A 17,559-nucleotide genomic window follows, 5' to 3' on the forward strand; every position below is an offset into this window, starting at 1 on the left:
TATTGTTGCTATGGTGGACCCAGTTCTCTGTAAGATTTTATGGCAATGATCTTTATGTCATGGCTATTTGAAGCAAAACAATGAACTGCACAATCCAACTCGAGCATTAATTTGCTTAACATTTCCTCTGCAAAAGAGTGTCAACAGGTGAAAGTAACAACGATGGCACATGACACCCGAAATCCCCAGTGATGTTCCACAAAATTAAGAAAGAAAAGTGAGGGCTTCGTTTTATTACATCATCTGGGTTATTCATCTTTACCTCTAAAATTAATCAGAAACATTAACTTAACAATTGAGCTTTAAAAAGCTAGTCTTAAACATTGATTTCGAAACATATACACCGATATCATTAGTTATTCTCTCAATTAAATTAAATTTAGACAAGGGAAAATAAACTTGCACTCAACAAGACACTTATTCAACACTACGACTTTAAATGTAAAACAAAATGAAATACTATCTAAAATTCTAAATCCATTACATTGTATCTTTCTAAAATACAAACAGCTGAATAGAGAAACTCCAAAAAACTTATAGATTTATAATTTGTATATGGAACAAAAGATAGAAAGGATTATTCTGAAGTGTGGAATTTTTCTGTCATGCTTTACTTCGTACAAACTACAAGCGAATTGAAGTTTTGGAAGTACATTTACAATGAAGTCCAATCACGGCTCTGTAGCTACATAAATCAGTGTACAATGTTAAAAAAAGTCAAGTGGAATTGATGTAGTTGGACACTAACATGTGGCTAAATTTCACAAAAATGAATGTCACATATTCAGCAAAAGTTGCGGCTAAGTATTGACATTATAGGGTGTATGATTTGTTTGATGGGACAATAACCATTGTGATAAAGGGCATGCATGGTAATAAGTGGCTTCAAGAATCATTGACGAGACAGTTGTATGGGAAAGATGAACCCCAGAAGCCATTTTCCACTAAAGCGGAAGTGTTTCACATCATGGTCTAGAATTGGTGCTGCAACACTTTCAAACCCTTTCTCTAAGCTGCATGTGTCGGTGTCAGTGTATGTTTGAAAAATAATTTCCATTACCACGTCCATTTACAAGGTTACTGGGTGGTAAAATGTGAAGGTAGTCCCTTGGCGTGTTGACTCTCCATTTCAAGAACCATTAAGGATTTCTGCCTCTGATATCGGTTTCTCTTGGCAGCTAATGCTGCAAATGAAACCATAGAATAGTCAACAGTTAGCAGAGGATTAAAGCATCAAACAATCAGCTAGAACTCTATATATAAAATCAAACATTTTTTATTTACTGGAATTTCAATGGCTCACCTTAAACACTAAGGGTGGATACTATGTACAGGCCACAGGGCCAATGATAAAATATTGATTTAAATGGCCTTTCCTCATGTAAGGGTAAAATCAAACCTCATATCTTCAATAAGTATTTAATTTTCACAGTCCAAGCATAAAATTTCACTTTTCCACTATCAATGAATCAATCTTGCTACAATTTAAAAAGCAGTTAAGTATTTAAAGTGTAAGTAGAAAAAACTTGGTCACTAACTAACAACTATTTTGTGGAACCTGGCTACCGATAAAACACTTCAAATTCTGTTTATTGTATAGCAGAAAAGAGAAACTACCACTCCGGTAAAGTAAATAAAGCAATACTATAGCTATCTCCAAAAAATAAATAAGAAAATAATCTTTTTGAAATCATACTCACATGTTAATTCATGAGGCAGAGCGAAGTCATAATCATTGTTTCTCCTTCTGATATAGATATAAACCAGCAGCAGTATGACACAGAAAACAAGAAGACATGACACGCCTATTGCAATTTTACCCCCAGTAGATAATTTGCCATTCTCCCAAAACATAGGACAAGCTGGCAGGGATGGCACACCGCACAAACCTTTGTTTCCAGAGAGACTGAGTAAAACAAATCAAATTGAAGATAAAAAAGATATTATTTCTATTTGAATAACATAATTATAATTTAAGAGGACCTTTAACAAGTACACCATAATACAAAATCCTTCAGTGATATACTATTGACCTATTACAACGCTAGCAACTTGGGTGACAACTAATTGTGATTACTTCAGAATATGGACAAAGTCATAGCTAGAGCCTAAAGCATAGTTGTAGAACTGAGGGTTTGCTATGGGTAAACATCTGGTTTGTCACTTTATAAGCAAATTTATCACTACAATAAAGGCTAGATCACAAATATTGCGTAGTAAGTCATTTAGAAACATTGAAGGCAAAGCAAAGTTAAAAAGATTTTGGAAATCATCAAATTTGCTTCAGCATACCATAATAATGCAACTGGAATACCATAGAGGGTTGCGACAGACTGCGACAAAACGCATTACCAAAAAGCTAGTAGAATAAAGCTATTGGATTAAAGTGACATACTCAATAGCACCACCATGCACACCGATCGAATAAAGTTGCTCTGGCACTCGTCCTTCCAATAAGTTACCATTCAATAGCCTGGCATTGCAAAATAGATTTAGAAACAGACCAAAGAAAGCAAAAATTATGAGGAAGGTAAAAGGAACACTTGATTAAAACGATCACGATCAGAGGTTAAGTGTTTTCTGATATATCTTTTCTGTAATGTCCATACACTTAAAGGTAAAAGGAAATAGAATGGTCTACGCTTTTCCACACTCAAAATCAGCTTCATTCACAGCTAAGGTACTTTGAGCAAATAAACAGTTTTTTCATCCTCAGGATATTAATATTAAACTACAATTTAATGCATGTTGACTAACTCTTGCAATTCCAAAAATGTAATGCACATATTTTATTACATTGATCAAATAGCCCCAGATCCACTGCAAAGGCAGTAGCCAGACCAAATTTAATATCAACAACAATTGCAAGTAAATTTTTTATGTTGGGATAGAAGAGAAAGAAAGAATGAGAGAATATATGAGTGATCTAGCAGTCTCAATTGCTCAAGAGTTAATATATTTGACTGAACAAAAATAATAAGATAGATTACAGTTAGCCTAATTACCATAATTGCCTGATTCTAGTTAGTACTTAATATATACAATACACTTATATACACTAGTGGGTACTTACATGTATTCAAACTAGAGCATAGAAGTCAGGACCACAGAAAGACTCGTTAAAAACTTCTACTAGTTGATTATTTGAAACAACAATGTGAGGGGTGATGTCTCCATACAAGATCTTTTCTTAAGATAAAATGACAATTTATCTCGGTGTGCTCGTTTTTTAATGGAAAACGTGATTTGGGTCAATAAGCAGTGCAGCTTGATTATCACAATTTATTTCAATGTGTTTTGTTTTATCATGTTAAATTGAGTTGTGTGCAACTCTAATGGCAAACTTATTTTCACAAAATAGCCTCATGGGAGTTTCATACTTCGTTTTGAGGTCATCAAGTATAATCATCACCCATAACATCTTACAAACCCCAACAATAGCTGAAAATTCTGCCTCTGCAATCACCTTGCAACTACATTTACATTTCACTTCTTACTTTCCATGTTACCAAATTTCCATATAAAAACAAGCAACACCCGTGGTGGATCTCCTATCAACAAAAAGTGAACATCTATTTGATATTACCCCAAGTACCACGTACTGCAAATAATATAACCATTCGGTTCCTTATAAACTCTACCCGTCCTCCCTATGGCAAGATTCTAGAAAACACAATTGGAGTAGAAACACGTCACTGCACACTTAAATCTTCGATGAGTTCATGAATAGAATAAAGATCATCGGAGAGTTTAGGAACATGAAGCACAAAAGTGAAGGGAAGTTTGAAGTTCAATATTACCATCTAGAAAGGACTGAATCATCATATTTTTATTCACCGATAAATTACAAATTACAAGATTTAGTATTTGTAGACTTGTACACGTATCCCAGTAAATGATAATCAGGAGAAAAAAAGGAAATAAAATTGTTCTAATAATTACATGGTATCATGGTGACTGATATGCAAAAGAGAAGGTAAGGAAAAGAATGAAATATTCTATCCAAAACTAGCGCTATTTAAATCATTACTCACCTCAGTTACTTAAAAAATAAATACTTCACATTTTCAAGATATAAAATGCCCCATCTAGACCTTTCATTTTTAAGTTTCTATTCTTTATAGCTTAACCTTTGTTTTAAGAATATATGTTAACAAAACGCTAAATATAACGCAGTCAATACTTACGCAAGCTGCAAACTTGAAGAGGCTATACTATCTGGTATGGAGCCTGTTAATTGATTGTTGGACAAGTCCCTACAGTATAGATTACAATTAAAACAAGTGAAATATTAAATAAATAACAATGTTAACTTGCTCTGAATATAGATCAAACAGCTGGATCGTAATATTAAGATAAATTATTCTTTTAGAAGAAGTTGCACCAATGAGTGACTCCAGAATTCACCTCTACAAGAAGAACATATAGAATACAAAGATATTATAGCATTCAATAAATATCCATTTTGGTCCTCCACTTATAATAGAATGATATATCAAATTGGTCATTTAATTTCAATTTATGCCGTCAAATTGTACCTTAAAGTAACATCAGTTTGGTCTCTAAAGGGATGAAACTGATGTTTAACTATCACTGAAGGACCAATCCAGTGTTTCTAATAACTGGATGGAAGGCCAATATGATATGGCATATCAGGAAAAACATAATGGTCAATTTATCTTCAATGTTCAGCATAGTAGCAAAAGTAAATGAAAGAAATACCTTATAATATATGAAATTCAGCAGGTAAAAGACATGGGAACTTATCATCATTTAATCAAATTGAGAACTCCAGTAAGTTGAGTTTTGTAAAGTATTTTGCAACATGTCTAAAGAAGCCCTAAACTTACAGGTGTGTCAGGGATTTTTGACCTAGTCCAGAAGGTATTTCACCCACCAGCAAATTAGAACTCAAGTTCCTGTAAATTTAAAGAGAATTTAACAGATAGTAGAAACCATTATACACATGACTGATGTTTGTCAAGGAAAACCCAAGCTGAAAGCATAAAATTAATGAATTATGATCTACAGCCAATATATTAGGGCATCTGGATCCAAAATGGAGGCCAACATGCATGTACACCATGCAAAGAAACACTATAAATAAAGAGTACAAATAAAAGATTGAGGCTGGCACTAGAATATCAAATGAGTTATAATGATGATTAGGGATGGAAACAAATTAAGAATAGTAGTATTCATTCGTCAAGTGCAGTGCAGAAAAGATATCACTGTGTCAAAGTTGACACCATAGTCCATCTCAGAAGCCATCAATCGATCAACCCCAAGTGTTTTTTTTCCTGTGTGGTAGCTGCTGGTTTGCTGTTGTTTCAACCTTGTTTTGTTTTTGGGCGTGTTGTGTGCTGGTTTTTCACCCTAGTTCCTTGTCTACTTTTATTTTCTGACTCAGCTTACCCTACTGCTAAAAGGAGTACACGCCTAAGTTCTTTTTGTATAAGGTAAACTGTTACAAGTCTATGTTCCTAGTATACTCTCAGAGGTTGACAACCTTAGGTCAGATATAAGAAACCAACCAAATATAATGAGAACATAATAATAACTGCAGTTTCACAGAACACATGAACAACAACAGAGCAATTCAAAACAAGGTGAAGTTTTATGGACCTCAGCCAATTATATCATGTTTCCAACTGCATACCAGTATATGTTGACATAAAAAAAAATCTATAAGCCACATGATGGGAAAGATGATAAGCATATGTGAACATTTTGCTGCTGATACTTACAGGCTTACCAAGTCTGACAAAAGACTAATCTGATCGCTTATGAGACCTTTCAAGCCTTGACTGCCCAGATCTCTGAAATAAAAATTGGAATAAGATAAAGTCAAAACTTTAGGAGAGGAAAATAAAATAAATAACCAGAAAATAACTATAGACAATATGCATTTGTGGAATAGCAGCTGAACCCATAATCCACTACCTACCCAAGCTTTCCAGGGGAAACAGTAGATAAATTATTTAACTTTAAGTCCTTCTTATAGATTTGGAATATAATTTTCCTAAGTCACCCTTTATTCCCAATTACAAGACTCACTTCCATACAGCCAACCTTTCATCTATAGATTAATTTACAGATGAGGAAAAAAATTAACTGTAGTTTTCTACAAAAATGAATAGGAAACTTCTTTTATAAAATGACATGGCCACAAGATATCACGAGTGCTTTAGATTCACCCACTATCAGTACATTTAGCATATGGAACCTACCCCACCATTAACCTTACCCATAAAGTTAAACATGTCAATTATTAAGGGACTTTAAGCAAGATTCCTACCTTGGATACCTATCACTAATTTTCTTTCAAAAAACCAATTAGAAGCTCAATTTCATATAGGAGAATGGAAAAGAATGCTTACATTTGACTAATCACCAGAGCAGTATTATCCTTACTCATTCGGCAGGTAACTCCCTCCCAAGCATCCCAATTAGTAGGAGCACAAGGATCACCATTCCAACCCATTCTTTCAGGAACCCGGAGTGAATCTTTCAACCCTTTCATGGCAATCACTGCACCAAAAAATAAATTAGAGTCCTTCACTGACTAAAATTCTTGTGTGGTCTCTCTTCAGTCAACAAAATCTTGACCATGTCCATGTCCCTATTTCCCCAGTCTTAACATCAGTAAATAGAAACTATTACCAAAAGAATAAATAATTAAACACATCAACCACCTAAACAATTGGTAACTAACTATATTTGCACACAATTCATAAATCAAAACTCCCTACCTAAATTTCCATTAACGCACAACTTCATGACATCAATTCACAGTAATACACACAGAAAGAACTATTAACAAGAATCCAAAAGAAGAAAACAAAAATCAGAATCCTTTTGGGAATGAGAGTTTCCAAATTTGCACCAGAATCTAAACGAGAGAAAACAAGAAGAAAAAACAAATCTCTCCAATTTTTAGCAAAGTTTACCTACCCACCTTGTTGAGGAACAGTGGAAGGATCACCAGGAACCAGAGCATAATTCTCGATCCCAGAAATGAGAGGCGCACCCACAACCCCAACAAGCTTCACACTCATCACACTGCTACTCAAATTCTTCACCGTCCGATGCCAGCTAAACGCCGCAAACCCCCCAACCTGCTTGTATATATCCACCCTAGTCAAGTTATCGCCATTGATGAACACATCAAACACCCTCTCCCCTGCCCTCTTCACCTTCCCTTCAATCTCAGCAAAATGCAGCCACACCAGATAATCCAGCTTCGCATCGACACCCAGTTCATACTCCAAAACACCACCACCTTCCTCCGCAGTCTCCGCCGTCGTCAACGCCGTCTTGTACAATTTCTCCGGGAAGTAATTCGGCTTCTGATCAGTCCCAGCAATGCTCTCCCTCGTCGACACCGTCACAACCCTGTCCTTCCCGGTTCGGAACTCCTTATCGGACTGCCACGACCGGCCGAATCGGTCGGCGTCAGCGGTGAACCCCGGCCCCCACTGCTCCGAGCCGCAGCTCAACCTTCCATAGTTCACGAGTATGGTTTCGTTGCTTCCGATCGCAGCGGAGTCATACGACAACGGATCGACGGCGAAGAGCTCGAGAGAAGACACAACCGGAGGATCGGTGGCGAAGCTGTAGAAGCAGATTAGGGCTTGGCCTTCAACAACCGCGAAGAGGTCGGAGTATGCGCCGTTACGGGAGAGCGACTGTGGCCAAGGGGAGCGCCAGGAGAAGACGACGGTGCCGCGGACGGAGACGTCGAAGGAGGGAGGGTGAGACTTGCCGTCGTAGTTGTCGTAGACGATGAAGGTGCGGAAGAGGTAGCGGGAGGGAGGGAGGGAGGGGATGGCGTAGCAATTCTTCTTGCCGGAGGAGATTGGGAAGAAGCGGAGAGTCTTCTCGTGGTTGTGGTGGAAGTGGAGAGGCTCGGAGACGATGCCGGTGGCGCCGCCGGTGAAGTAGCGGTCGGAGAGCCATGTGGTGTTGAAGGAGTCGGTGGTGTTTGTTGGGCTTCCACAGTCGATGTGGTAAGAGAGACCTGAAATGATGAGAGAGAAAGAGAGTGAAGGTTTTAGAGAGAGAGAGAGAGAGAGAGAGAGAGAGAGAGAGAGATTGGAATTGCAAAACTGTAACTAATTAACTAACTAACTAACTAACTAACCGTGTGGGTAAGAGTATGGTTGAGGAGGAAGAGCTGTGGAAAGAGTGATGATTGAGAAGAAGAGGAAGAGGGGGAAAGACATTGCTACTTTGCAGTGATGAATGGTGATGGGTTTGAGGGAAATGCAAGTTGGAAGAGGTGTTGTTTGTGTGTGTTGAGTTTTGTTTGTTTGTTTGTGTTGTGGTGTGGTGTGGGGTTGGGAGAAGAAGAATGAAGGAGGTGAATGAGTGATAGATTTGGGGATCTAGTTTTGTTTTTTGGGAGTTTTGTGAAGTGAATTGTGGTTTGCTTTATGCGGTGCTAGTCAAGCTGCAGCAGCAGCTAGCTTGCTTTGTCTTCTTCTAGTTGGAGGTGGAGGTGGAGGTGGAGGGGAAGGGACAATGGGATTAAAAATGGAAACCGAGTGAATCTAGGGAAAGTGTACATTACTTGTCTACTTGAGATTTGATTCTTTCATTTTCTTATTCACCAACACTAATGACCAATTATTTCACTGAGTTTATTTACACTAAACAGTAAACAACTAACTACAGGATGTGTGTGATACTCATGAATGATGATCAAATTTTAATTTTTTACTTAAGAGATGAAGTAATCTAACTACTATTTCACATCTTGTTTGCTGTAGCTAATATATTATTTACTTAGCAAAATGGCAATTAAAATAGGGTAAGAAAATGCTAAAGCACCGAAAAAAAAAGGGAATAGAAAGAGTGGATAAGAAAGTTAAAAGAATTATTAGCATTTAATTTATATTAAAAATGCTAAAGTTGAGTGGCCACTGCAATTACTTGCTTTAGTAGAGTGAGGGAGGGAGGGAGAAAATGTAGCAATTAAGCGAATTCAAACCGCGTTAATGTCAGAAAAAATAGTTATAGTTAAGAGTTGGGATATAGTTAATGTACGTGAGTGGGTAGTGAGCCTGATGTTGAAATCGTAAGTGTAGCTTTGAATTGCCAATGAATGTTGAATAATCATGGGTGATGGGTGCGCACGGGACCAAAGTGAAGTCACGCACCGCCCAAAAACACAAACTCATCACATCATGTGAATGAAAAATTCAAAACGGCTTAGAATATATTTATTGTTATCCTCAAGTAAATTTTATAATGTCTAACCTCTTCTGGTTTAGAAGATTAATCTATTCAATCTCCATAAAAGTGATTAGAATAAAGGTTAAACGATTCAATAGGGGTGGGTGCTCACGAATTGGGTGGCGACTAGGGTGGATCATTCAAATTTTGGTTCACTGATGAACCATGATTAAATATCTTCGATAAAAAGATTTTAAGAATTTTTCATGTCTAAATGATTATGATTGAATGAGTTATAAAAGGGCATTTTTGAAAATGCGTGTTTAACCTCTTTCCCCAAACCCTTTTTGTCACCAAAAGCTATTGGTATGATAAACTGCCTATTAATGGTGGAAGTTCTGATGGTCAGAATCCATGGATTGTTTCATCAACATTCTCAATAGTGGCAGAGTTAGGATCGTGACTCGTGACCATTGTTTCTAGTGGAGTGAGTGGAGACCCTTCTCCTCATGGTGTGGTTCGTTCCAATTGCAATTGGATATCAATAACACGCCCACAATACCCCTATGGCCTCGTTAATCCCAACAAGGCATAGAACTGTGGATAACCTTGAGATCAAACCTCAATGTTTACCATCTGACTAGGGCTGCACATGGATTGGGTTGAATGGATTTTCAAGCTAATCAGGACCCGAACCGATCAAAATTGATTGGGTTGGGTTGGGTTGGATTTCGTGAATTTTCACCTACGAACCCGAACCAACCCAATCCGACAATCTTCGGGTTGGATTGGATGGATTGATTGGATCGCTATATTAAAATAAAAATAAATCTGAAATATTGAAAATATTAAAAAACAAGCACTTCAAGTCTCTAACATGCAATTACATCATAAGTTCATAACTATTGTCTACACACATCTATATAACAACACATAACTAAACTAGTACTTCAACTATTTAAATATGACAAGTAATTACAAATAAATTAGTCTCAATGTCTCCTAAAAATCACTCAAATAGTAGGACTCCAAATCTCCATACATTACATACCCTACTAGTAGATTAGGTAAAAATTAAAATTATTAAAAATATATATTAAATAATATATTATTATTATTATTATATTGGATTTCGGGTTGGGTTGGATGGATTATTATGTAATCCGATATCCGATCCAAAGATGATTGGATCGTAATAAAATTCATCCGATGAACCCGTTTGTCCAATCCAACCCGCATTTTTACCATTAGATCGGATTGGGTTGGATGGATTCATTGGGTTGACCCGGCCATGTGCACCCCTACACCTGACCATGAATCTCATCCATGATCTCTTTCAAGGGTGAGGCAATGTTGGGTATTTTGCATCATCCCAAACAGACTTGAGCTCACCACAACACACTAGCTAGATTCTCAAGCATAATCAGAATTTGACCCTCATGAAAAGGGAAAAAAAAAGATAATAGATTCTTAATGAAACAAATTGCGTCAAGTACTACGAATCAATAGGCACCCCATGGAATTGTGGACTGATCTTGTGCAACATTTCTTCCATAAAAATGTTGGGGGTTGTCTAAATGACCCATGATAATATTTGAGTTAAATAACCCATGATATAGGTGGACCAATCACACTCAAGATAATTAATTAAATTTTTTATATTGTATTAATCAATTAATTTAAGGTAAAATATGTTTTTGGTTCTTAACTTATACACATAAATATAAAATGGTACCTGCAAAAATATATAAAGATTTTAGTCTTTGGAAATTTTATTTTTGATCTAAAATGGTTCCATGTGGATTTTTTTACTTCTAGTTCAGTCCTTCAAAAATTTATTCCAACAAATTAAGTCATCCTCCCCTCATAATTATTTCAAAACCTAGAAATTCATATCTTCATCTCTAAAACCCCTCCATCTTCTTCATCTTCAAAACCCATAAACTTCATTCATCTTCCTCCTCCTCCTTCCTCTCCCACCAAAACCATCATCAGTTCATCACCACCCAGAACCATCACAACCAAAATCAGTGAAATAACAACTGACACGAACAAAAGAGGAAGACATAAGACTAGGAAACAAACATGATTTTTTTTTGAAAGGCCAAATTAATCAATAAATGATAGAACTAGGTGTGCTAAAAAACCAATTACAAAAGGATCCTGAGCCATATACAGAGGGAGAAAAAGAAAAAAAGAAAAAAGGAAGAAGGAGAGCAAGAGGTAATGACAAAAACGTAGCTTGCCTAAGAGCTATCAGCCATGTCGTAGGAAACAAACAAGATAAAGCCCACCAAAGAAAGGTGCAAGACAAATAAACAAATAAAGCCTCCCACCGAGCCACCTTGAACCCGCAGCAACAAAGATAAAACGCAAGAAAGCAGGGGTGCCCAAGTCTGATATAACAATTCCAAGAGCTCCCATCGAACGACCAACTCAACCAATTTCTCAATTGGAGATTTCGGTTGTGATGGTTCTGGGTGGGGGTTTGGGTGGTGATGATGGTTTTGGTGGGAGAGGAAAGAGGAGGAGAAAGATGAATGAAATTTCTGGGTTTTGAAGATGAAGAAGATGGAGGGGTTTTAGAGATGAAGATATGAATTTTTAGGTTTTGAAATAATTATGAGGGGAGGAGGACTTAATTTGTTGGAATAAATTTTTGAGGGACTGAACTAGAAGTAAAAAAATTCACATTGAACCATTTTATATTTTTTCAGGTACCATTTTATATTTATGTGTATAAGTTAAGGACCAAAAACATATTTTACCCTAAATTAATTGATTAATAAAATATAAAAAAATTTCAATTAATTATCTTGAATGTGATTGGTCCACCTAGATCATGAGTTATTTAACCCAAATATTACTATGGGTCATTTAGACAACCCCAAATGTTGGACTGTTAAAGTTTAAAATTAGAATTAGATCAAACAAATTCACACAATTCTAAAAGAAACATTGGAGATTTGTTCCTGCGCGATTGGTTTTTTTGACTTTAATGGAGGTTTTGGTTTAGAACTTTAAGGATTATGGATTAGGGTCGATGAAGATGAAGATAAAGACTAAGATTATATTTACTTAGTTAATGTAATAATTAAAGTAGTTTAGTTTATATAGTGGAATTAAAATTCAAGGTACATCAACGTTCACGTGCCACTTAGCATCTTTGTTGTGCTCCGCTTTTAAGTGATGATCAAAATTAAAATGTGCACAATCACAAGGACAATAACCCACCTTGTTTTTGTAAAGGATGAACGAAAATCAAATCCTTGTTAACAAGCAGGGATAATACGAACTTCAATCCACAATAGTAATATACTCTTATTCCAAAAGCACATTACTACTTAAGAATTTTGGGTAAAAAAGGGAAAATGACATGAGCATAAAGCTCATATGAACCATTATATTGCCTTAATTTATGATATTGAAATTTGCTCTATTATTTATTTATGGTATTTCCATCCACTTTCTCAGCTACGAAACAACATTTACAGCATCTTCTCTGACTTTTGTTTGAAGGTCCGTGATCTGTATGACATGAGTTCCCTTCAGTTGCCATCATTTTCATCAATCCATTTGTCTTATGGGATGCCTTTGCCGCCAACTTAACATTCTTAATCCAAGTATTATTGTAGGAAAAATGGATTAAAATAATACATTTTCAGAATTATACTTGTAAACAAGTGCATTTTTTTGCCAAAATAATAATTCAGTACAAACTACAAAGACAACTTTTATTCACAAAGTAAAAAAAAAAACCTTTAAAACCTGCAACAGTTTACTTCCATATACACCTATGCCATAAATGCAACTGCAAGTTAATGGGCTATGCTCAGGGTGAATTTTGCCAACTATATCAAAACATATTCTAATCTTAGAGTTGAGGTCAATCTCACAATGAGTACAAGTGAGATTTTAGGTCCAACACAAAAAAGTCTTCAATAAATGATCGCAGGAAAGTTGAGGTTTTGATTTCTTTTACACAGGAAAGTTGATTTCATTTTGCCCAGTATTGAATTCTTTAGTTCCATTTCTCAACAAATTCAAACAGGATTAATCGTTCTGTTGGAGATTAGTACTGTTGGAAAATTATGTGTACTTGAAAAGTCTCACATTCCTGTAAGATCAAGTTTTGATCTAGTAGTACAACTCATGTTTTGATGATTACAAGTTAACTTTTTGATATGAACAATTGTGGTACTCTAACGTGCTTTTCTGAGTGTGCTAGTTACAGGCTCTGACCTCAACTCAATCTCACACAAATCAGAAGCACTGTGTATAAAGGGTAACCCAAGCAACGCTTTCGCATTCACCATGTTCAGTATGAACAGTGGAAAAGCTTCAGAAGATCTGAAGCTATACAAACTCTGATGATGACTCAGTCGCTAGAAACTCTGAAGATCCAGAAGCTGAATAGTGGAAACTCTGAAGTCCAGAAGCAAGAAACTCTGAAGGCCATGTTCTTCCCTCTGAGTTCAGAATCAGAAGATACAATGGTCAGAGGATCTGTGCTTTCCCTCTGACTCTGATCAACCGGCTTCACAAGTTCCAATATGAAGTATTCCCCTGATCAGAAGTCTCCTAGGTTAAAAGGTCAAGTCGCTATCCAAGTACAAAAGCAAGTGTACCTTCCTGACGACCTACCTAACGTTCTCAGCCACAGCAGAAGCTGGATTTTCCAGAACTGCCCTCCAACGGTAGCATTTCCCATGCAACGCTCAACCCTAATCCTTGGAGTATATATAGAGGCTGAAGATTGAAAGAAGCGGCTAAGAAAAACATACGAGAAGCAACACACGCGCAAGATATTCAAAATATTCTAAGCTTTCTTTCATCCTGTAATTTATTTAGTTTACACTCAGCTTATTCAGAAGCAAACCCTTGTAAACACCAACCTCAAACAGTTGTTTGATTTTCCTTTAGGAGATCAAGGTTGATCGGATCCTAGAGAAGACTAAGAGAGTGAATCTTAGTGTGAGCTAAGTCAGTGTAATTGTTAGTCACTTGTAGGTTTCAAGTGCAGTTGTAACTCTTACCTGATTAGTGGATTGCCTTCATTCTAAGAAGGAAGAAATCACCTTAACGGGTGGACTGGAGTAGCTTGAGTGATTTATCAAGTGAACCAGGATAAAATCCTTGTGTGCTTTTCTATCTCTTATCTTTAGCACTTAAGTTCTCGAAAGATTTGTATAAATATTTAAGGTGGTAGTTTTTGTACTGAAAACGTTATTCAAACCCCCCTTTCTACCGTTTTTCATACCTTCAATTGGTATCAGAGCGCAAGTTCTGATTACCACACCTAACAGTGTTCAGTGATCCGGGCCGGTGTGAAAAACAATGGCTGCCACCACCAGTGAAACTCAAAGAGACGGTTACAACGCAAAGCCTCCTATGTTCGATGGTCAAAGGTTCGAATATTGGAAAGATAGACTGGAAAGTTTCTTTCTGGGTTTCGATGCAGATCTCTGGGATATTATTGTGGATGGCTATGAGCGTCCAGTTGATGCAGATGGCAAGAAGATCCCAAGGTCAGAGATGACTGCAGATCAAAAGAAGCTGTACTCACAACATCACAAAGCAAGAGCAATTCTTCTAAGTGCTATTTCCTATGAGGAGTACCAGAAGATTACAGATCGTGAGTTTGCTAAAGGCATCTTTGATTCTCTGAAGATGTCTCATGAAGGAAACAAGAAAGTCAAAGAATCAAAGGCATTGTCTTTGATCCAAAAGTATGAATCCTTCATCATGGAGCCAAATGAGTCCATTGAAGAAATGTTCTCCAGATTTCAACTGCTTGTAGCTGGCATACGTCCTCTCAACAAGAGCTACACAACAAAAGATCATGTCATAAGGGTCATCAGGTGTCTTCCTGAAAGTTGGATGCCTTTGGTGACTTCAATAGAGCTCACAAGAGACGTTGAGAATATGAGTTTAGAAGAACTCATCAGCATTTTGAAATGCCATGAGCTGAAGCGCTCAGAGATGCAAGATCTCAGGAAAAAGTCCATAGCCTTGAAATCCAAATCTGAAAAGGCTAAGGTTGAGAAGTCAAAGGCTCTTCAAGCTGAAGAAGAAGAATCTGAAGAAGCATCAGAAGATTCTGATGAAGATGAGCTGACTCTGATCTCCAAGAGACTCAACCGCATCTGGAAGCACAGGCAGAGCAAGTTCAAAGGCTCTGGAAAGGCAAGAGGAAAGTCTGAATCCTCAGGTCAGAAGAAGTCGTCAATCAAGGAAGTCACTTGCTTTGAGTGCAAAGAATCAGGGCACTACAAAAGTGACTGTCCAAAATTGAAGAAGGACAAGAAGCCAAAGAAGCACTTCAAGACCAAGAAGAGTCTGATGGTGACATTCGATGAATCAGAGTCAGAGGATGTTGACTCTGATGGTGAAGTCCAAGGACTCATGGCAATTGTCAAAGACAAGGAAGCAGAGTCAAAGGAAGCTGTTGACTCTGACTCAGAATCAGAAGGAGATCCAGACTCTGACGATGAAAATGAGGTATTTGCTTCCTTCTCTACCTCTGAACTGAAACATGCTTTGTCTGATATCATGGATAAGTATAACTCCTTGTTGTCTAAGCATAAGAAGCTGAAAAAGAACTTATCTGCTGTTTCTAAAACTCCTTCTGAACATGAGAAAATCATATCTGATCTGAAAAATGATAATCATGCTTTAGTTAACTCTAACTCTGTGCTTAAGAATCAAATTGCTAAGTTAGAAGAAGTTATTGCCTGCGATGCCTCTGATAGTAAGCATGAATCTAAGTATGAAAAATCCTTTCAAAGATTCCTGGCTAAAAGCGTAGATAGAAGCTTAATGGCTTCAATGATCTATGGTGTAAGCAGAAATGGAATGCATGGCATTGGCTATTCTAAACCAATTAGAAATGAGCCTTCTATGTCTAAAGCTAAATCTTTATATGAATGCTTTGTTCCCTCTGGTACCATATTGCCTGATCCTGTACCTGCTAAAGTTGCTAAAAACCCTCTTAAAAAGGGATCTTTCTCTATGACTAAATATCATGCAAATATTCCTTTAAAATATTATGTTGAGACACCCAAGGTGATCAGAACCTCTGGGGTAACTAACAAAAGAGGACCCAGAAAGTGGGTACCTAAGGACAAGATTATCTATGTTGCAGATATCCTTGATAGCTCCACTGAAACACCAATCATGGTATCTGGACAGTGGATGCTCGCGTCACATGACGGGAGAAAAGCGTATGTTCCGAGAGCTGAAACTTAAGCCTGGAGGCGAAGTTGGCTTCGGAGGAAATGAAAAGGATTTAAGCATTAATGTTTCTGACAAAGGCAAAGCTCCAGAGGAAGTTGAGCCAGAGGAAGATGAACCAGAGGAAGAAGCTGGTCCCTCTAACTCACAAACTCTGAAGAAGAGCAGAATCACTGCAGCTCATCCTAAGGAATTGATTCTGGGCAACAAAGATGAACCAGTCAGAACCAGATCTGCCTTCAGACCCTCTGAAGAGACCTTACTGAGTCTGAAAGGATTGGTGTCCTTAATTGAACCCAAGTCCATAGATGAAGCTCTTCAGGACAAGGATTGGATTCTGGCCATGGAAGAAGAATTGAATCAATTCTCCAAGAACGATGTTTGGAGCTTAGTGAAGAAGCCTGAGAATGTCCATGTTATTGGAACGAAATGGGTATTCAGAAACAAGCTAAATGAGAAAGGAGATGTAGTCAGAAACAAGGCAAGGCTAGTTGCTCAAGGCTACAGCCAGCAGGAAGGAATAGACTACACTGAAACATTTGCTCCAGTAGCTAGACTGGAGGCAATCAGACTATTGATCTCTTTCTCAGTAAATCACAACATAATTCTACATCAGATGGACGTAAAGAGTGCCTTCCTAAATGGTTATATCTCAGAGGAAGTCTATGTTCATCAACCCCCAGGTTTTGAAGATGAAAAGAAACCAGACCATGTGTTCAAATTGAAGAAATCACTCTACGGTCTGAAGCAAGCTCCCAGAGCATGGTATGAGAGACTTAGCTCATTCCTTCTGGAGAATGAGTTTGTAAGGGGTAAAGTAGATACAACTCTCTTTTGCAAGACTTATAAAGATGATATCTTAATTGTGCAAATTTATGTTGATGATATTATATTTGGTTCTGCTAATCAATCTCTATGCAAAGAATTTTCTGAGATGATGCAGGCTGAATTTGAGATGAGTATGATGGGAGAATTAAAGTACTTTCTGGGAATACAAGTTAATCAAACACCAGAAGGAACATATATCCATCAGAGCAAGTACACTAAAGAACTTCTGAAGAAGTTCAATATGCTGGAATCTACAGTGGCCAAGACTCCAATGCATCCAACATGCATTCTGGAAAAAGAAGATATAAGTGGTAAAGTATG

The 17,559-nt window shown here is 37.2% G+C and overlaps 1 protein-coding gene across 2 annotated transcripts; it reads right to left on the bottom strand.

Annotated features, from left to right (window-relative positions):
• Nucleotides 1-515: 515 nt before the first annotated feature.
• LOC130739588 (receptor-like protein 4) lies at nucleotides 516-8,519 on the bottom strand. 2 transcript variants are annotated; one of them, XM_057591921.1, is made up of 9 exons: nucleotides 8,144-8,507; nucleotides 6,959-8,020; nucleotides 6,381-6,531; nucleotides 5,748-5,819; nucleotides 4,851-4,919; nucleotides 4,188-4,256; nucleotides 2,396-2,473; nucleotides 1,701-1,906; nucleotides 516-1,184 (listed from the first exon to the last, which is right to left on the bottom strand). In XM_057591921.1, the coding sequence occupies exons 1-9, from the start codon at nucleotides 8,223-8,225 to the stop codon at nucleotides 1,078-1,080; spliced, it is 1,896 nt and encodes a 631-aa protein (XP_057447904.1). In that variant the 5' UTR covers nucleotides 8,226-8,507; the 3' UTR covers nucleotides 516-1,077. The 2 variants fall into 2 exon arrangements, 1 of the variants encoding a protein (XP_057447904.1); XR_009019906.1 differs by lacking the exon at nucleotides 516-1,184 and having other exon boundaries at nucleotides 1,769-1,906; nucleotides 2,293-2,473; nucleotides 8,144-8,519.
• Between the last annotated feature and the right edge of the window lie 9,040 nt (nucleotides 8,520-17,559).

This window comes from Lotus japonicus, chromosome 2 (assembly GCF_012489685.1).
Source record: "Lotus japonicus ecotype B-129 chromosome 2, LjGifu_v1.2".
Classification (NCBI taxonomy): domain Eukaryota; kingdom Viridiplantae; phylum Streptophyta; class Magnoliopsida; order Fabales; family Fabaceae; genus Lotus; species Lotus japonicus.

What these genes read in the sequence shown, in the direction of transcription:
- LOC130739588 (XM_057591921.1), bottom strand. Translation starts at nt 8,225, where the DNA reads ATGTCTTTCCCCCTCTTCCTCTTCTTCTCAATCATCACTCTTTCCACA. An exon ending in GCTCTGGTGATTAGTCAAAT is followed by an intron (nt 5,820 to 6,380) that starts GTAAGCATTCTT and finishes TTTTTATTTCAG; the next exon opens with AGATCTGGGCAGTCAAGGCT. An exon ending in GTGCATGGTGGTGCTATTGA is followed by an intron (nt 1,907 to 2,395) that starts GTATGTCACTTT and finishes TGTTTTACTCAG; the next exon opens with TCTCTCTGGAAACAAAGGTT.